At 41.4% G+C, this 22,296-nt stretch overlaps 2 protein-coding genes across 2 annotated transcripts; both read right to left on the bottom strand.

Moving 5' to 3' along the window:
- Positions 1-4,785: 4,785 nt before the first annotated feature.
- Positions 4,786-5,736, bottom strand: LOC130883938 (olfactory receptor 10H1-like). Its single transcript, XM_057784776.1, has one exon. It carries the CDS (start codon positions 5,731-5,733, stop codon positions 4,786-4,788), a length of 948 nt encoding a protein of 315 aa, XP_057640759.1. The 5' UTR covers positions 5,734-5,736.
- Positions 5,737-19,645: 13,909 nt separating this feature from the next.
- On the bottom strand, positions 19,646-20,596 carry LOC130881163 (olfactory receptor 63). Its single transcript, XM_057780551.1, has one exon. It carries the CDS (start codon positions 20,594-20,596, stop codon positions 19,646-19,648), a length of 951 nt encoding a protein of 316 aa, XP_057636534.1.
- Positions 20,597-22,296: the final 1,700 nt, after the last annotated feature.

Raw genomic sequence — 22,296 nt, forward strand, 5'->3', positions numbered from 1 at the left:
GAGTATGGGATTCAAAATTAGAAGCTGATTAACAGAGAAGTGAGGACAGGGTTTCTGGGTCCTGGTGGGAATTACCAGTGTTAATGGTCAGAATTGGAGTTTATCTCCTCACCTACAGCATGTGGGTCTCATTAGTCACATACTGCTGTGTTTGCAGGTTTTTAAAAATTTTGCATTTACTCATTCTATCTTTAGAAAATTAATGATGGCTTGTATTTGTAGTCTTTGGAAAGAAAAGAAATGTAAGCATTTGTCATCGTTGAGGAAAGATTAGCTGGAAAGACAGTCGTGATGAGCACTCAACTTAGAGACACCAAAAGTTTCATTAACGTTCATAAACTATGTTCAGCATAATGCTTTTCACTCTACATTTTCCTCACTTTTAAAGTAGATATATAAATTTATATAAAGTATATATGTATAAATTATATATAAACTTTATATATTGTATATAATATATATAAATTATACACACATATATATGTGGCATTCGGTTTGAGACTCTGATAAATATAAAGTTAAAATTTTTGATGACGTTGTCTTGTATGTCCTATCCTCAGATTTGCTATTTAGCTGAGGAAGTCCTTGAACACATCATCTTCTTGCCTCTATTTCAGAATTGCTGAAATTCAAAGCATGTGCCACTACATCCAGTTCAAAAATAATTTAAAAAAAATCCACGTGAGCAAGTGTGTCATTTTAAATGAAGGGTGGGTAGCATGCTTCCCTTTCTAATCTTCCTCACCCTGACCTCAGTTTAGAAATATGACATTCATCCAGTAAATCTTTTGGCTGTTTTAAATTTATATGATAGCTAATGCTAACTAAAGCAAATAATCTGGTTTGTTTTAATTAAAAAATGTAAAGTGTGTGTGTGTGTGTAGGCTAGACAACAACTTGCAAAAGTTGTTTTTTTTTTTTCCTTCCACCGTCTGAGTTTCAAAGCTAGAACTCAGGTCATCAGGCCTGGCATCCGTGCCTTTACTAACTGAGCCATCTTTCTAATCCAAAAATTTTTATTTTATTTTTTTAACCTTTATATTACTTCATATTTATCCAATTAAACAACTAGTTGACTTTTTCTCTAATGACTGCAGGGAAATAGTGGTGAAATTACTAGAGTACCAGCTAATGTGGTGCACATATGCCTTTAATCCCAGCCCTTGTGGGGCAGGGGCAGGAGAACCTCTTGAGTTCAAAGCCAGCCTGGTCTGCTGAGTGAGTTCCAGGACAGCCAGCACTACACAGAGAAACCTGGCCTCGAAAACAAATAACTAAACAAACAAACAGCAGCAAAAACGAACAACCCAAACAAAAAACCATTTCTAGGGTATAACTACTGAGCCCTCTTTGCTGTTATCATTTTCACCAGAGGAGCATTAGCTGTTCTTCAGGACTTGTGCTGGCTGCTTAGCTCTTCTCATCCGTGACAATTTCAGGCATTGATGAGTAGGCTACCTTGGCATCTGAAAACCTTCAGGTTTTATAGGGAAAGCAAAGGATGTCTATCTCCCAAATACTGTGACTTACTCTCACAATTTCTAATATAACCAAAGAACTTGCTTTTAATTTTTAAAATCATTTACATACTATTCAGAGGAGCTGTGGGTACAGGAGAGATGCAGGAGTGCACACATGCCGTGGCACTCATATGGAGGTCAGAAAATAATTGGGAAGAGTAGGTTCTCTTCTACCATGTGATCCCATGGATCAAACTCAGGCTCAATGGTCAAAAACTTTTAACCTCTAAGCCATCTCACTGGCCCAAAAATCTGTCTTTAGAAGAGGGCATGAGTGTTTTAGGATAAATCACTTAGTACAGCTTAAGCATTCCTAATGTGAAAATCAAAATCTGAAATGTCCCATGATTCCACAAGTGGAAATTTCCACATTTGACTATGTGATGAATCACATCAGTTAACTCAGATGCAGTTACACTAAAATTGCATGAAGTTGCATTAAATTTGTACATAGGATGCTTATGAAACAAATATATTTTGTATTCACATTTGGGTCCTATTCCCAAGGTATTTTACTACTACATGGACATATTCTAAGATCTAAAAATATGGTCTGAGACATTGCTGGTTCTAGACATTTTAGATAATAGAAACTTTTCCTATATTTACTCATGATGCTCTTTTTTTATATCAATGCATCTATAATCTCTGCCTTAAAACGCGAGAGCCAGTTTATCTCAATTTACAAGATACCCCCTCAAGTCTTATACACTTACGTTTTTTTCCAAATAATGATAAGAATATGTCCCTTATTTTGAACTCATTTGGTTCATGCATTCCAGATTTTGTCTCATATTCCCATGAACCTTCCTTTCCCAACCTGGAAAAGGCCGACATTCTGAATTTACAACCCATGAGAAACACACTTCTACTACTCAGTTCCAACTCCAAGAATAAGTTCCATTCTAACTTTGTAGTTTAGTTGGTAAGACTTTAGTTAAATGTCTTATTCTCTTTATAGTTCAATTTGCTCATCTTCAAAATGGGATTAATGACCCTACCTCCTCTGTAAAGCAAAACAACTCATATGCTTTTCCTTGTCTTACTTAAGATCTCTCATTACTCTTTTGGGAAATGTAAATCAAAAGCTCAATAAGACTGGGACTATAGCTCACTGAAATATAATCTACTATAGTTCTACTAGTAAATAGATTGCCTGCCTACCATACACTGCCCACTTGGTCTGAAAAGCAGCCCTACAAATTTCAATTAAAATAAAGATGCTAGCACATTGACTCCAATAGGTAAGTAAAGGTGCCAGAAGGGAGAGTTCTGAATTTTAACCCAGAAAAATGGAGGGAGAGTTTTAACTGACTCTACAAAATTATCCTCTGACCTCCACTTCATGGTACACACACCCTCACACACATACACACAATAAATAACATTTATTAAATCTTTTAAATAAGATAAAATTCATTTAAACATACCAAAGTGGCTATAATCAGAAAGTCAGGAAATGTTGAAGAGTTGTCAAGGATGTGGAGAAATCAGAACCCTCACACCCAGCTGGTGGGAATATAAACTGAAGTAGTTACTTTAGAAGACATTATGCCAGGAATTCGTATAATTAAGCATAAGTATACATTATCACCCATAAATTTCATTCCAGTATATACAGTAAAAGGTATGCCCAGGTGGTGGTGGCACATACCTTTAATCCCAGCACTTGAGAGGCAAAGGCAGACAGATCTCTCTGAGTTCGAGCCCAGCCTGGTCTACAGAGTGAGTTCTAGGACAGACTCCAAAGCTGTACAGAGAAACCCTGTCTCAAAGAACCAAAAAAAAGTTATGAGGACATATATTCATAAAAAAAACCTCTATATAAACATGTATAGCAGCATAATTTGTAATGGCTCAAAATGCCCATTAATTTTGGGGTAAATGTAGACTGCTCAATGAATGGAATAGTATGAACCCATGTAAAGGAATAAAGCAATTGTCCACACTACAATGGAGATGAATCTTAGACATGATGTTGTGTAGAAAGATCCATCATAAAAGAATATACATTGGCCGGGTGGTTGTGGCACAAGCCTTTAATCCAAGCCCTTGGGAGGCAAAAGCAGGCAGATCTCAGTGAGTGTGAGGCCAGCCTGGTCTACAAAGTAAGTTCCAGAACAGCCAGGACTGTTGCACAGAGAAACCCTGTCTTGAAAAACAAAACAAACAAATAATATATATTGTATGTATGATTCTATTTATTTATAAAAAAATCTGAAGAAATAAATCCACAGATACAGTATATTAGTGGTTTTGAGGGACTGGCAGAAAGAGATGGTTGAAGGCTGAGAGTTTCTTCAAGGTTGGAGAGGTGGTTCAATCAGAAAAGTGATTGCCTCACAAGTTTGAAGTCCTGAGTTTGATCCCCAGTATTCACCGTGATGGCTGTCATACACTTATAATTCCAGCCCCAATGAGGCAGAGACAGGAGGATCAGTAGGGCTTGGAAGTCAGCCAGACTACCCTACTTGGTGAGCCCCAAATTCAGCGAGAGACCCTGTCTCAAAAATAAAAACAATAGACAATTGTGCTGGTAGTGGTGGTATACACCTTTAATCCCAGCACTTGGGGCACAGAGGCAGGCGGATCTCTAAATTCAAGGCCAATCTGGTCTTCAGGGTGAGTTTCGGGACAGCCAGGCATACACAGAGAAACAATGTCTCACAAATACTCCCAATAAAAAGGGTAGACAATTCCTGATGAGCTACATCTGAGTTTATCCTCTGGCTTCAAACATACATACACACCACCACATACATAAACGCACAAAAGATCTCTCTTCTCCTCCTCCCCTCTCTTTGAGACAGAGCCTCATTATGTAGTCCAGGTATGTCTTTACCTCACAGGGTAATCCAGGCTCTTTAGCCTCCCAAGTACTGAGATCATATTTTACAACACTGAACTCAGCTAGGATTCAGAGAAAGGGGTTAGATGAGATAAAAAGAGTTCTAAAGTGTCAGCTATTGGTTGTGTAAATAAACCTAAAAATGGTAAATTATATGGTATGTTAAATTTGGGATGGAGATACATAAAAATAACTATTAAGAAGAAAGAAGGGGCAAGGAGAAGGGTGAGGGGAAGAGAGAAGAGCGGGAAGGGAGGGGAGAGAGAAAGAGGGGAGAGGGAGAAGAGAAATGAGGAGAAGAAGAGAGGAGGAGGAGGAGAGGAAAAGAAGGAGGAAGAGGAGAAATAGAGAATGGAAAGACAGAGGGAGAACAGAAGAATTTCTCCCTGTAACATTTCTTCCAAAAAACCAGTCTCTTCAGGAGTTTCGCAGAAATAATTTGTTGAGGAAAGCTTTCCTCATGGTTACCTTCAGCTCCTTGTTCCTGAGACTGAAGATGATGGGGCTGAGGAAGGGGGTGAGGACCGTGTAGGTGATACCCATCAGAGTGTCTCCTTCCAGAGACTTGGGACCCTTGGGCTTGAGGTAGATGACAGAGGCAAAGCCATAGTGCACAATCACCACCGTGAGGTGGGATGCACAGGTGGAGAAGGCCTTTTGCCGACCCTCGGCTGATGGTATCTTCAAGATGGCTGCCACAATGAAGGCATAGGAGAGGAGGATGAGGAGAAAGCATCCCAGGAGGGCTGTGATGCACACCATCCCTACACCTCTGGCTACCACAAGTACATTCTTTCCACATGCCAACTTCAATAGAGGGGGAACATGGCAGAAAAAATGGTGGATCTCATTGGGTCCACAGAAAGTGAGACTGAAAATAGCTGTAGTCACCAGTGTCCCCATTAATGAACCACCAACCCAGGACCCAGTCACCAAGCAGGCACAGCCACCAGGGCTCATGAGCTCATTGTAGCGCAGTGGGTGACAGATTGCCACATAGCGGTCATAGCCCATGACAGTGAGGAGGAAAGAGTGGGTGAAGCCGAATGTGAAGGAGAAGAACATCTGGCTGGCACAGGCCAGGAAGGCGATGGAGTGAAGCGTGGAGAGCAGGTCGGCCAGCATGCGTGGGATGATGGCAAAGGTGTAGAAAATCTCAGAGATGGAGAGTGCACACAGAAAAAGGTACATGGGCGTGTGGAGGCTGTGTTCACTCCAGATGGTGGCCATGATGAGCAGGTTACCCAGCAGCGTGAAGAGGTACATGAAGAGGAAGAGCAGGAAGAACATCAGCTGAAGGTGAGGGAAGGTAGAGAAGCCAATGAGGAAGAACTCTGACACCAATGAGTAATTTAGCCCCAACATGGCAGCCACACCTAAAAACGGTAAAGGCGCATGATTTAATAATTAGGTTCACACGGTTTTTCTGTTTCTTTGTAGGTTTGTGTGTGTGTGTACTCTTCTTTAAAAGATATCTGAAAAGTTTCTTTATCTATCTAAAACATGATCAGCGTACCTGAAAAAATGTATTTATGAAGTCATCCTTTGGTAGTCACAGGGATTGTTTTCAAGATTCTTCATCACACACTAAAATGTTTTGCTACTCAAGCACATTATGTAATATATGGTGGTATTTGCATAGTCTATGAGGATCCTTTCCAAACCTTAGATTAGTCTAAATAGCTTAGAATGTCTAACATTATGTACATATCACATAAGTAGCTGTTATACTGAATTATTTAACAGCCAATGGCAAGGGCATGGGTATTTAACTCCTGTAAAATTGCTTGTCATGAAAGCATATGGGTATGAGTTCATAAACTGTCCAAGCCACACAACTGTCACCCACATTCAGAGAGCCTAGTTTGGTATTATGCAGGTTCCCTAAGTGCCAGTCCCACTAGTTTGGGTCAGTTATTTCTGTGGGTTTTTCTATCATGGTTTTGGCCCTCTTGGTCGTAATATCGCTCCTCCCTCTCCAATAGCTGTACTCCAGGAATTCAGGCCAGTGCTTCCATCAGATACTGGATGAAGGTTCTATGATGACAATTATGGTAGTCATCAATCTGATTACAGGGGAAGGGCATTTTAGGTACCCTCTCCACTATTGCTTAGATTTTAAGATGGGGCCATCTTTGTGGATTCCTGGGAATTTCCCTAGTGCCAGGTTTCTTGCTAAACCCATAATGGCTCCTTCTTTCAGGGTATCTCTTTCCTTGTTCTCCCTCTCTGTCTTTCACCTAACTTGATCTTCCTAATCCCTCATGTCCTCCCCACCTCCCCTTCTCCCCTCCCAACTTCCCTACCACCTCCCCTGTCCACCCACGCTGCCACGTTACTAAAGAGACCTTGTCTACTGCCCCTTCCCTGGGGGATCCATGTATGTCTCTCTTAGGATTCTCCTTGTTTCCTGTCTTCTCTGGGATTGTGGACTGTAGGCTGGTTATCCTTTGCTTTATGTCTAATATCCACTTATGAATGAGTACATACCATGTTTGTCTTTCTGTGTTTGGGTTACCTCACTCAGGATGTTTTCTCCAGTTCCATCCATTTGCCCGCAAATTTCATGATGCCACTGTTTTTTGGGTTTTTTTGCCACTGGGTAATACTCCACTATGTAAATACATCATATTTTCTTTGTCCATTCTTTGTTTGAGGGGCATATGATTGCTTCAGGTTCTGGCTATTACTTATAATACTACTACGAACATAGTTGAGCAAATGTCCTTGTGATATGGGTCTGCATCCTTTGGGTGTATGCCCAAGAGTGGTATTGATCAGTCTTGAGGTAGATTAATTCCCAATTTTCTGAGAAACCACCATACTGATTTCCAAAGTGACTGTACAAGTTTGCGCTTCCACCAGCAATGGAGGAGTGTTCCCTTACTCTGCATCCTCTCCAGCATAAACTATCTTCAGTGTTTTTTATCTTAGCCATTCTGAGTGGTGTAAGATGGTATCTCAGAGTCATTTTGATTTGCATTTCCCTGATGGCTAAAGTTCCTGAGCATTTCCTTAAGTGCCTTCCAGCCATTTGAGATTCCTTTGTTGAGAATTCTTTGTTTAGATCTGCACACCATTTTTTAAAATCTGGATTATTTGTTATTTTGATATCTAGTTTCTTGAGTTGTTTGTATATTTTGGAGATCAGTTCTCTGTCTAATATGGGGTCGGTGAAAATCTTTTCCCATTCTATAGGCTTTCATTTTGTCTTGTTGACCATATCCTTTGCCTTAAGAAGCTTCTCGGTTTCAGGAGGTCCCATTTCTTAATTGTTGATCTTAGTGTCTGTGCTATTGGTATTATATTCAGGAAGCAGTTTCCTGTGCCAATGCATTCAAGGTTGCTTCCCACTTTCTCTTCTATGAGGTTCAGTGTGATAAGCCACATCTTAAAAGCTGGGTGTGATGGGTTACACTTATAATTTCAACACTGGGAAGGTGGAGAAAGGAAGATTCCTGGGTAACACTAGTCACCTAACATAGCCTTGTCAGTAAGCCTCAGGAACAACCAAGAGACCCTGTCTCAGAAAATAAAGTGGTATCTAAGGAATGACTTCCAAAGTTGGCCTCTGGCTACATACAAGCACAGGGGCACAAATATATAATACACATATACCACACACACACACACACACACACACACAGAGAGAGAGAGAGAGAGAGAGAGAGAGAGAGAGAGAGAGAGAGAGAGAGAGAGAAATATTGAAAAGACCCTTCCCAGGAAAGCTGGCCCGACTCTTGATGGTCTGAAAGAACTGCCCTCTCCCTTACCAGTGGCTTCAATGGGAGAGCTGGTCCTGTACACTTGCCCCAACCCCCACCATGTGTGCAAGAGACTTGGCCCTGACTCTCACCTGAGGCAGGAGATCTGGTGGAGGCCCAGACTGACCCATTCACCTACCACCCAGGCTCACATCCAGGGCTCTGAGTTGGTCTACTTCAGCATCTACCCAATCTATGACCTATGGGAGCACATGAAGAGAGCAGTCCCATGGAATCACAGCCCAGGATCTCCATGACTAAAGGCAACAGCAGGATATCTGAGAGAAGTTTCAGTGAGGGTTCATTATTGATGTTGTACCAGGAACCAGAGGCCTTGAACCAGACCAACAACAACAATTTCTTTTTTTTGGGGGGGGGTCATTTTCGAGACAGGGTTTCTCTGTGGTTTTGGAGCCTGTCCTGGAACTAGCTCTTGTAGACCAGGCTGGTCTCAAACTCACAGAGATCCGCCTGCCTCTGCCTCCCGAGTGCTGGGATTAAAGGCGTGTGCCACCACCGCCCGGCCAACAACAACAATTTCAATGAACATTTGCAAGCACAACTGTCTGGGCATAAGAGTCTGCTGCATGACAAATCACAGCCTCTAAGAGAAATGAGTAGACAGTGGAGAGGCAGGAAAGATGGAGAAGTGAAGTGGTTTTGTCTGTTTAAAATTATATTTAATTTTTTTAGTCCTTCTTTTCAAGGGAGAGGCTGCATGTGTGGAGCGCAGACATGAAAGGACTGGGAAATGAGTGGGCTTGGGATGCATCATGTGAAATTTCCAAAGAATCAATAAAAACTATGTTAATAAAAAAAAGAATATTGAAAAGAAAAAGGGTAGTTTATTTTCAATGTAGACTCCATAAAACCTGGATAGGACTACATTTGAGACACAAGTAAAACTCACAGGTACAGTGAACAGACTGTAATAATTTGTGCAGGGTCAAACAAAATCAAGTATGTTAAGTTCGTGGTCAGAACTCACTAAATAGTAAAAAATAATTAATTAATTAAAAATTAGTGGTCATACTACTATTTTCAAGAGATTTATCTGAGGCCAGGAAAAATGGCTCATCTATCTCATCTATTAAAAGGAATGGCTACTACACTTAAGATCGTGCTCAACTTCCTTAGCGATCAGGGAAATGCAAATCAAGACAACATTAAAATACCATCTTACACCTGTCAGAATGGCTAAAATCAAAAACACCAATGATAGCCTCTGCTGGAGAGGTTGTGGAGAAAGGGGCACTCTCATCCATTGCTGGTGGGAATGCAAACTTGTGCAACCACTTTGGAAAGCAGTGTGGCGGTTTCTCAGGAAAGTCGGGTTCAGCCTACCTCTCAACCCAGCAATACCACTATTGGGAATATACCCAAGAGATGCCCAAACATACAACAAAAGTATATGCTCAACTATGTTCATAGCAGCATTGTTTGTAATAGCCAGAACCTGGAAACAACCTAGATGTCCTTCAGTGGAAGAATGGATGAAGAAAGTATGGAATATATACATATTAGAGTACTACTCAGCAGTAAAAAACAATGACTTCTTGAATTTTGCATACAAATGGACGGAAATAGAAAACACTATCCTCAGTGAGGTAAGCCAGACCCAAAAAGAGGAACATGGGATGTACTCACTCATATTTGGTTTCTAGCCATAAATAAAGGACATTGAGACTATAATTCATGATTCTAAAGAAGGTAAATAAGAAGGTGAACCCAAAGAAAAACATATAAGCATCCTCCTGAATATTAACCTTCATCAGGCGATGAAAGAAGACAGAGACAGAGACCAACATTGGAGCACTGGACTGAAGTCTCACGATCCAAAGGAGGAGCAGAAGGAGAGTGAGCACGAGCAAGGAACTCAGGACCCCGAGGGGTGCACCCACACACTGAGGCAATGGGGATGTTCTATCGGGAACTCACCAAGGCCAGCTGGCCGGGGTCTGAAAAAGCATGGGACAAAACCGGTCTCGCTGAGCATAATGGACAATGAGGACTACTGAGAACTGAAGAACAATGGCGATGGGTTCTTGTTCCTATTGCACGTAATGGCTTTGTGGGAGCCCAGGTAGTTTGGATGCTCACCTTAATAGACCTGGATGGAGGTGGGTGGTCCTTGGACCTCCCACAGGGCAGAGAAACCTGCTTGCTCTTTGGGCTGAGGAGGGAGGAAGACTTGATTGGGGGAGGGGGAGGGAATGGGAGGTGGTGGCGGGGAAGAGGCAGAAATCTTTAATAATTAAATAAATTAATTAATATAAAAAAAAAGGAATGGCTACTACCTAACAGGAATTAAGTTTTGTTCCTAGAATCCATGTTGGGAGGCCTACAACTGACCATGACTCCAGTTCCAGGGAATCTGAAGTGTCTGCATATATGTATGTGTATGTGTGTGTGTGTGTGGTATACCAAGTAGAACTTTCAACCCCACAATAGATGGAGAAAGCAAAACATTTTATGTTAAAACAAATTTTAAGCAATATTTATCTGTAAATCCAATTCTACAGAAGGTACTAGAAGGAAAATGCCAACATAAAGAGGATAACCACACCCAACGAAACACAGCAAATGAATAATCTCAGACCAGTAAGCAAATGAAGAGATGGTACATGCACACACGCGCATGCACACGCACACTGTACTCATGTATACACATACGTATTTTTAAAAGATTATTTAGTAATTTTACTTATGTGTCTATGTGTGTGCTCGGCTGTATGTATGTGTACCATGTGCATGAAGGTGCCTATGGAGACCAGAAATAGGTATCAGATCCCCTGGAACTGGAGTAATGGGCAACTGTGGGCCACCCAACATAGATGCTAGGAACAAAACATGATTCAGGGAGAGACTGTCTCAAAGCAAAGGTGGAGAGTGATAGAGGATGCCTGACGTCCTTCTCTGGCTTTACAGACTTGTACACCTGCACACATATGTACACATACACTACACACACATACACACATATCACACTCATAACATGCACACACACACACACACACAAATAAGAGAGGAGAGAAAGAGAAAGTAGGAGGAAAATCCTAAAAACTAATCAAAATGAAAAGTTGGTATTGAGACAGAAACACTGAAAGGATGTTAACAGAAAGAGTCACAGACTATAAGTAAGACCTACCGCTTGTTTAAAAGTGTTTTTATAGATGTTAGTGCTCTTGTAGATGCCTTAAGCTTATGTGTGGTACTCTCAAGAGAAGGTAGGTAATATTCAGAGGGCCAAACTTTAAATCCCAGCACCCACATTGGGCTGCTCACAACCCCCTCAAATTCACTCCAGGAAATCTGATGCCTCTGGCCTCTGTTATGTGCACATACCTGCCCATATACATAACTAAAAATAAAATAAATCTTTAAAAATATGATAAAAGGAAGTTCTCTATTCTGCTTGTGATTTTTGGGGTGGGTAATATCAAAGTTAGCTAAAAGTAAAACAGTTAAAAACAAGGTTTTTATTCAAAGTAACAGATAAAATATATAGGAAGTAGTTTAATAGGAACCAAAGAAGTCCTCCATGGAGATCAGTTAGACCATCTAGGAGCATGAAACATAATAGGTACTTTAAATACCTTGATGAAATTGAAAGACTGAAACAGTAAGGTATTAATTCTTCTTGAGGTGACCAAAAAACTGTCCTCTCAAAACAGCTGTTGGATCTTTTTCTGACAAAGTGAAAATTCAAAATAAAACAAAACTAGACAAAAACTTCCATATTAGAGCAAAGGTTCATGAATAATTAATTAACTGAACCTTGAAAATAATTAAGAGAAGGAGCAGGCAGGAAAGCACCTTCCAGGTCACTGAGTCAGATGAGTAAGCTTTCCGAATAAAGCACTAGGGAGTAGAGCAAGACCAAAGAGACTAACTTCAAAATGGAGGAACCAGCTACTGAGAATTATGAAGATTGCTTTCTTACAGCACAAATCCATACCCAAAGAAGGAATTGTTTTGGGGATGCTGTGGGAGAAAGTATCTTTCTATAGAGGTGAAAGCAAAGCTGGCCTCCCTGTGAGATCACAATCAAAGAGAGAATGGAGAACATTGACATTGAAAGAGCTGTCAAGATAGTATGGTGGGTAAAGGCATTTGCTGCCAAGCCTGAAAATCTGAGTTCAGTCTCCAGGACCCACTTATTAGAAGACGGGAACCAACTCCCTCAAGTTTTCTTCTGACCTTCACATGCACATCCTGAAACATTTGAAGAAAACACACATGCATGCACACATGCGTGCACATACACACACATGCATGCACACACACATACACTTTTAAATATATATATATATATATAAAATTTTAAATGCTAATATTAAGGATAAAATCATAGTTACTCAAAGAAATGCTGGGTGATCTTTATAGTTGACAAAAGACTTCTTTAAATAAAACTAAACATTGAAAAACAAAAGCCCAGTCTGGGCAGGGTGCCACTAAGCCTTGCAACCTGCATTTTGTCTCCCGTGGTAGGAGAGAACTGCTCCCTGCAAGTTGTTCTCCGACTTCCACATATGCACCATGGCAGACACCCCTGCACAATACATGCACACACACACACACACAAAGAGGGGGGGGCACATGTGCACAGTCACACACAGGGGCACATGTACAAATAACTGTAGAAAAGTTTTAAAATGTCATATGGTGGAATACAATGAACTCAAAAGTCTGCATTTTGACAAGAATTTGTGTGTAGATATTTTTCATGTATGTTTACATGCACCTCTGTCACTAATTAGGCTATTGTTTTCATAAGAAAGTTTCAAATGCTAAATAATTATGCAACTAGACTCACTCCAATATTACAAACTTGACTCTACCAGGCACAGAGGGTTCTTATGTCTATGACTTCTGAGCCAAGAATCCTGGAAAACGAACAGTTGAGCTTTACTCAAAGAAGGGTCATGCATGAAGAAGCAATTATAGTCTACAGGGAACCCTTCCAGTTGAGCTCATGCCTAGTGCCACTTCTCTGTCCTTCCCGCCCATTAGCCACCATTTCTGAACTTCACGCCCTGTGTTTCCACTACATACCTCCAGCCTCAGCATTGGTTTTGTGTCTCATCTCTTGAACCACTGTACCTTCATAGTTCCTCTCCTTTTCTCCCCAGTCTTCTCTCACAGTAGAGATATTTCTCTGAGTTGATTACCGGTTATGGAATCATGTAGACCTGTGGTTCCAGTCACAGGTTTTTAGTTGAGAATTTTGGGAACCAAATTCCTGATCTCGTCAGATCACAGAAAGGATGCTATGTTAAATGCTCAGCATAAAACCCACCTGCTGGCATTGTTAGAAACAGCACCTTCTGTTACCATTGCAGATGGATGTTTGTAAGTTGATTGTCACTCACAAGTCAGGTTATTCACAGGGCTACCATGACATTCCAGGATTTCACTCTAACTTCAGGGTAGTTTTTCTTCTGTTCCTGCCTGCCTCCCAAACCTCAACACCCACAGGCTCCAGGAGTCCTGCTCCTAACTGAACAAATTTTACTAAAATGACAGAAATGTTCCCTGGCTCTCCTTCTCTCTAATATATGCTCCATTCTATAATTTCTCAGGACAACTCCTTTGAAAGACTCTCCAAGACGATCTACAGAAAAACGAAAGGCTAGCATTTCCAGCACTGACAAAAAAATCCAGACAGAGGCCCCAGTGGGTGAACATGGAGATGTGCCCTCCAACCTGGTCCCAGTGCCTACCTTTTTCAAGGGGAGCATACAAAACCTATGTCAGCTCTGTAGAACTGTGTCATAGACCTAGACTGTGAACACAAGTACAAACACAGATGGCCACACCCTGCTTCTCAGGTGCACACTCTTGGTTATACTCAATAAACAGACAGAAATGGAGACAATTGCTCTCTCTCTACACACACCTACTGAGAAGTTACCAGGTACCTTGTACGTATCTGAGAGCTCAAATACGTACAAGGTACCTGGTAACTTCTCAGTAGGTGTGTGTAGAGTGAGCAGTTTAAACTAAGGACAAATAGCAGCAATGCACCCAAGAGTTTTGTTTTGGTTGAACAACATCTCCCAGAGATGCTTGTCTACCTGTGACCCCACACTGTGATCTTATCTGAAAATAGAGTCTTTTCAAATTTTACCCAAGGTAGACAAAGCTCTCGAGATAAGCTCATCCTAGACTAGAACGTGATCTCTGTGCAGAAACTGGCATTCTCATAAGAAAAGTAGAGGCTGGCAAGATGGTTCAGTAGGTAAAGGTGCTGTCTGCCAAACTTGATTACCTGAGTTTGATCTCCAAGATCCACATAGAAGGTAAAAGGATAGAACTAAATCTCACGAGCTGTCCTCTGACTTCTACCTGTGGTACATGCATGCCTAGACCCATACACACCATGCAAGCACACTCACAGTAAATTGTTGATTTTAAAAATTAAAAGGATAGTAGAAGCTACATAGTTATAAAGAGACCATAAAGCTAAAGGCAAAAATTGGAATGATATTTCTCCTAGAAGCTGGTAGACAAAGGAAAGAGTCTCCCTTAGTTTCTCTAGGGTGTGGCTCTGTTGATACGTGGGTGGGCATAGGACTTCTGGTCTTCAAAGTTACAAGAGTTAATTTCTCTTGTTCTAAGCCACAATCTTTATGATAATTTTCTATGACAGTGATGAGACTCTAATATGGGTGCATGTCACACACACACACGCACACACACACACACACACACAAAACTATGTGCCCATCCACACAATGCAGGTGACACAAACACACAGGACAGACACTTGATCTTGCCCTGCCTCAGAAACGTTCTCCTTTCCATACATCGTGAAAACTCATCACCCCAGAATGAACCCTGAAACCAATGACTTAACACTGAAAGGGGGTGTGGCAGGGAGTAAATAGATTCTGTGGGCCACTAGGAACCAGAACAGGACCTCAGAGCTAGGAACCAGGACCCTGTGTCAGTAGACAATCCACTATACATTCTTCCACTGTCTTTTCCTGACCCAGAATTCAAAGCTGCTCTATGCTCAATTTTTCCTCTGTCTTTAGCTGTCCAGGACCCAAAGCATTTGATCTACTTATCCTGGAAAGAAAGAGTTCCACTTACCTTCGTGGAGAAATTTGGGGACGGTCTATAGTGCAGCCTGCAGAGCCCGGTTTATAGACCACTAGAGCTGCAACAGGAGGGACGGGAGTTTTATCACCGCAGGTGCCTTCCCCAGTGACAGGGTCCCAGATGCCTTTCCACTGAATGTGACTAGAGATGAGAGACTCAGGGTCCTCTATATCCAGGGAGGGTGACTAGAAACCCAAAAATAATGTACCATGCTCCTTTCTATCTATCTATCTATCTATCTATCTATCTATCTATCTATCTATCTATCTATCTATCTATCATCTACTATCTTTGTATCATCTATCTATCATCTATCTATATATCTATCATCTATTTATCTATCTAATCTATCTATCTATTTATCTATCATAGCTGTCTACTAATGACTATCATCTATTAATATCTATTATTTTCCTTGGTTATCTCTTTCTGTATACCTCCTTCCTTCCCTCATTTTTCCTTCCTTTGTCCCCCATTTTCCTTCTCTTCTCTCTCCTCCTTTTACTTGGGACACCTCTTCCTTCTATGCTTCCTCTAATCCTTCTTTGTTTTTCCCTTTAGTTCTCAACTACCCTACCCCAGAAAAATCTCTGCAGGCACCTAGGGATATGACTCAGTGGATAAGAGAGTTGCTGTGTAATTTCAAGGACCCAAGTTCAAATCCCTAGCACCCACACAAAAATTTGGACATAATTGTGCATGCCTAGTCTCCAGAGTTATAGGGACCAGAAACAAGAGGATTGATGGGCATATAGGTCACAGGTATAACACCATGTTGGTTAACCAATTCTTTTGAGCCAGGGACTTTACTGAACCTGGTTTTTCAGTAAAGGATTAGAAAAGATACTTAATGTCCTCCTCTAGTACATCCACACAAACACATCTGCATCATGCATGCATGTGAATGCACCTCACATACATGTGTGAACACATTCATGCATTCATACATGAATTCATGCATTCATGCATGCACACAGAACAAAAGAAAAAGACAACTCTATCAGCATTTCATTCCCACCACATCAATACTGGGTATCCTAAATGGGTTGGGCTTCTCACCCTCTATCATTTTGAGAAAACTGAATCAGGTGTCTAGATGTTTTCCGAGATGGTTCTTACTCTCAGGTATAAGCAAATGAATCTGGAGAAGTATAGAAAGCTTCAGAATAAGCCCTCTTTTGATTTGTTGGTCAGGTTCATCTAAGATATTCTCAAAACTTGCCCTTGGTTGTTTCACACAGGCAGAGATGAGCCTGTAATGATGATGACACCATATGTTTGGACACAAGATCTGGAGGATCCAAGCTGAGTGTGATCAGTAAGCGTTCTCCCTGAAGACGAAAACAACCAGCCTTGCCCGATATCCTTAAGGGTGAAATAATGGCACACATACTTTGCCAGTAGCCATCACCTCTCTAATTGGACTAAAGGCCCACCTAACAAGAGGGAAACCATACCTGATATAAAAGCCATTATGAAAACCTGCTAGTGTAGAAGCTTCCATATACAATCTGGTGGCAATGTCTTTCCAGTCTCTGCCCTTATGGAATGCCTTTATTTTAAGATTTATTTTTATTTCTTATTCATGTGTTGTGTGTGTGTTTACTAATGAGTCTTGTGAGGTTATGCCATGTGTGTGAGGGTGCCTGAGAAAGTCAGCTGAGGAATCAGGTACTCTGACTGGAACTGAGAGTAGTTTGTTATGAGACTAATGTAAGTGCCAGGATCCAACCTGGGTCCTCTGGAAGGGCAATACACACTCTTCACCACTGACTGAGCCATCTCTCCAGCCTCCTAGCAAGTTCTTGACCATGACAGTCAAGAACTATGGGTAGCTGTAGACAAAGCTATCCAATAGATGCTTTGTGGCATCTCTTTTATAATTTTTTCCATTAAAATTCTTTGCTATATTGTAATTGGTCAAATTTTCTAGAGGACAGTGTGATGTTTTATAACTTTTAGAATCTTTTTTACATTTTTGTGTGTGAATGTATATGTTTGTGTATGTGAGAGCACATGTGTGTTGTGTATGTGTGAGCACATGCGTGTTGTGTATGTGTGAGCATGTGTGTGTTGTGTATGTGTGAGCATATGTCTTATGGGGATCGGAGAACAATTCTTCCTTTTCACCATGTGTTCCCTGGGAAGAAACTCAGGTCGTTGGGTTTTGTGGCAAGCATCTTTACCTACTGAGATAGCTTAGTAGCCCTAACATGATGTTTTGATACATGTAGTCTTTGGGTAGTGGTGAAATCAATCTCTCTCTCTCTCTCTTTTTTTTTTAAAGAAAATGTTTCATTATATAATCCAGACAATGGATTCAAATGCATAATTTCCTGCCTCAGCCTTGTGATGTGGCCATGACTGATACATCTGAAAAAAATATATACTATTTTGATCTTATGACACATATACCCTCTCTAGGCTCATATTTTACAAATATGATCTACAAAATATCACCAATGGAATGAGAGAGCCACTGTGGCAACACTGGGCCTGCACAAGGTTGGTACAGTGAACAGTTCATGAAGAATTGTCAAGGAGCTCATGGGACCCTAATCCTTCTTAATGAATTAGCGGCTACTGAACGAGTCTGAGAGAGAAGAAGTCAGTTTTTTTCTCAGTTGTACACTCAGTAATAACCCCAACAAGCTCTAGAACATATTTCCAACCCTGTGGTCACAGAGATGGCCTTGGTTAAACACAGGTGCTCACAAAACAAAGGCACCAATGTGGGAAAGGACTTGTAGGGAGGAGGTGAAATTTATAGAGTTTGGAAGTATGAGTCATTAAAACAAGTTTTATGCATATATGAAAATTAAGTGCTAAAGAACAAATTTAACTAATAAAATTAATTAATTATTAAAAATTAAGGGAGGCAGTCTGGCATGGTGACTCAGCATGTAAAGGTGCTTGCTTCACAAGCCTGACGATTTTAATCTGTTCCCGGGATACTGTGCCATGTGAAAGGAAAAACTGACTCTATACAGTTATTATCTGACCTCTATGAGGGTGTTGTGACACCCCCACATCATGGATACACACACACACACACCAAACGTATAGACATCCTCCTGGATATTAACCTTCATCAGGCGATGAAAGGAGACAGAGACAGAGTCCCACATTGGAGTACCAGACTACAACCCCAAGGTTCAAAACGGGAGCAGAAGGAGAGAGAGCACGAGCAAGGAACTCAGGGCCATGAGGGGTGCACCCACATACTGAGACAATGGGGATGTTCTTTCGGGAACTCACCAAGGCCAGCTGGACTGGGTCCGAAAAAGCATGGGATAATACCGGACTCACTGAACATAGCGGACAATGAGGACTGCTGAGAAGTCAAGAACAATGGCACTCGGTTTTGATCCTACTGCACATACTGGCTTTGTGGGAGCCTAGGCTGTTTGAACGTTCACTTTAATAGACCTGGAAGGAGGTGGGAGGTTCTTGGACTCCCCACAGAGCAGGGAACCCCGACTGCTCTTAGGGCTGATGAGAGAGGGGGACTTGATTGGGGGAGGGGGAGGGATATGGGAGGTGGTGGTGGGGAAGAGACAGAAATCTTTAATAAATAAATAAATTAATAATAATAAAAAAGAAATTAAAGTAAGACTATTTACCCATTTTTGTAAGTGAAGGTACACTAGAGGACACTGGGTATAAGCCAAGATGATTGTCTCCACTGAACATTTAATCTACTATTTCCTAACTTTCTCCATAATAAGAAGTAAAAGGTGTTTATAAGCCATCTGCTTAAATATATTTCTATTACGAGAGCTGCAAAGAACTAATACAATAGCTTTAATTGCCTATATATTTTTTGCTATTGCTGTGTTGGCATTGAGGTGGCCATTGGTTATATTTACATTTGCTTCTTTAATCTGAATCAGGTCCATGACCAAGTATGCAACTATCATATTTCTTTTCTCCATGAATTTAGACATCACAGGCTTCAGTATCAGACACAAATCCCCATACAAGAACTGCTTTTCATTAGTCGCTGTCAATTTATCTGAAGAGTTAAATAACGTTGTACTGGAAAAGTTAAGAACTCAGGCTCATGAGCAGGGCCAAAGGACAGAGAGGGGCAGATATATTGCACTGTGAGAATATCAGCCAAAAATTACAGAACTGAATAGAAGTGCACAATATATCCAAAAGTGAAAATTGGTAAGTGTTCATAAAATATAGAAAACACCTTACATGCATGACTCTATCAGAGATGAAGATAGCGGGAGGGACAGGGTCATGCCAGGTCACAAGAGACCACAGCTTCTTGAGACTGAAGAAGTGTGGGAAACAAATCACTAGTGTGAGGCAAACACAGACTTACATGGGTGAACCATTTCATCAAGAGCTCTAGGGAAACCTGCATCCTTCTAACTTAGCAACAGAACTGACCCTTAGGAACTTTGTTGACGGAAATTCCTGTGGAAGCTTCTATTTATAGCATTCTTTAGCTCCTTATTCCTGAGGCTGAAAATAATTGGACTAAGAAAGGGAGTGAAGACTGTATAGGTGGTAGACATGAGGGTGTCCGTGTAGAGTGAATGGGGTCCCCTGGACTTGAGGTAGATGATGGAGGCGAAGCCATAGTGCACAATCACCACCGTGAGATGAGACACGCATGTGGAGAAGGTCTTCTGCCGGCCCTCAGTAGAGGGGATTCGCAAGATAGCAGCCACAATGAAGATATAGGAGAGGACAATGAGGACCAGGCATCCTATGAGGGGTGTGACACACACCAGGATCACAACCATGGTGACAAGTGCTGTCCTTTCCCCACAGGCCAACTTTAAGAGGGAAAACACATGACAGAGAAAGTGGTGGATCACGTTAGAGTCGCAGAAAGTGAGGTGGAAAATTATTAATGTCACTATCATCCCAATGAGGGAGCCACCAGCCCAAGACCAGGTCACAAGACGAGCACAGCCTTGGAGGCTCATGAGCACGTGGTAATGCAGGGGGTGGCAGATGGCCACGTAGCGGTCATAACCCATGACCATGAGCAAGAAGGAGTGAGTGTAGCCAAACGTGAAGGAGAAAAACAGTTGGTTAGCGCAAGCTATAAATGTGATGGACTGATGCGTAGACAGCAGGTCAGCCAGCATGCGCGGGGTAATGACGACAGTGAAGAGGATCTCAGAGATGGAGAGGGCACACAAGAAGAGGTACATGGGCGTGTGGAGTCTGCGTTCTGACCAGACAGCAGCCATGATGAGCAGGTTCCCCAGGAGTGTGAAGAGATACATCAACAGGTACAACAGGAAGAGAGCGGGCAGCATCTGCCGCGGGAAGGCTGAGAAGCCAAAGAGGATAAACTCTGACACGGTGCTGGAGTTCCAATGAAGCATGACTTCTGTGGCTGGTGAGATCAGAAACACATTGATGAGAGCACTGTTCTGAAACAGAGCAACAGCAAATTAAAAGTTCTGTGAAAAAGCATGGGATAAAACCGGACTCTCTGAACATAGCGGACAATGAGGACTACTGAGAACTCAAGAACAATGGCAATGGGTTTTTGATCCTACTGCACGTACTGGCTTTGTGGGAGCCTAGGCAGTTTGGATGCTCACCTTACTAGACCTGGATGGAGGTGGGTGGTCCTTGGACTTCCCACAGGGCAGGGAACCCGGATTACTCTTAGGGATGACGAGGGAAGGGGACTTGATGGGGGAGGGGGAGGGAAATGGGAGGCGGTGGCGGAGAGAAAGCAGAAATCTTTAATAAATAAATAAATAAGAAAAAGTTGCTGAGTCTTTCTGGGTCTCATTCTCCCTAAAATTGTGACCCCAGGGAGCTCACAAATGAGTCCTACCAATATCTGAAAAATCAGTCAGTATTATTCAAAAATATAGAAAAGGTGAGAAAACTTCTTAGATTCCTTCAACATGTTAATTCACTGTTCATCTAAATCCACATGAGAATGTGCATGGGCTATAGGATGTGGTGGCACACACCTTTAATCCCAGGGCTCTGGAGACAGAGACAGGTGGATCTTTGAGTCTGAGACCAGCCTGGTCTACAGAGTGAGTTCCAGGATAGCCAATGGCTAAACAAATGAACCTCATCTCCAAAACACCAACCCAATCCAACCAACACACATGTTCATGGGTTGGAGCTAGAGACTGCTGTTGTAGAGAACAAGAGTTCAGTTCTTAACACCTCTTTGGGCAGCTCACATGCATGTAACTCCAGGGGGCTGGACACCCTCTCTGGCCTGTGTGGGTACCTGCACTTATATTTGTACACTCTATTTGTCCACCCCGCAAGTAGAGACACATACACATAATTAAAATAATGAAATAACTCTAAATAAAGTATGACTGTGGACAAAGAGAAGCATATGCTCACTTCCCCAGGCATGTCAATTTTAAAATCCACAGTCAAACATTCCTTAGTGGAAAGGGCATACTTGAGGTTTTGTGGTCAAATGGTTTTGGGTTGTCTCTTGAATACCAAGGATGATTCAGTGTCAGAAATTGTGTCTTGGCACTCATCACATCAACCAACTACATTGAAATATCATGTGGTATTTCAATCCTGATATAAACTAATTTTCTGAAATGTAATAGGGAATTTCTCCCTTGAAGCCCCTCCTACTTTCAGGAATCTTTTCTCACTCTTTACACTCAATAAAAACTGAAGCCTTTAAGAGACTTCTAAGTTGCTTTAACAAGAGCTTTTTATCATATTGGAAGTTAATACCACTTTTGGGTATATACCCAAAGGATGCTCAATCTTGCCACAAGGACATGTGCTCAACTATGTTTATAGCAGCATTGTTTGTCATAATCAGAACCTGGAAACAACCTAAATGCCCCTCAACCGAAGAATGGATAAGGAAAATGTGGTACATTTACACAATGGAGTATTACACAGTAGAAAAAAATAATGGCATCATGAAATTTGCAGGCAAATGGATGGAGTTAGAAAGCATCATATTAAGTGTGGTAACCTAGACTCAGAAAGACAAATTTCATATGTACTCACTCATAAGTGGCTTTAGACATAAAGCAAAGAAAACCAGCCTACAATTCACAATCCCAGAGAA

Source organism: Chionomys nivalis, chromosome 1, assembly GCF_950005125.1.
Source record: "Chionomys nivalis chromosome 1, mChiNiv1.1, whole genome shotgun sequence".
In the NCBI taxonomy this organism is placed as follows: Eukaryota; Metazoa; Chordata; class Mammalia; order Rodentia; family Cricetidae; genus Chionomys; species Chionomys nivalis.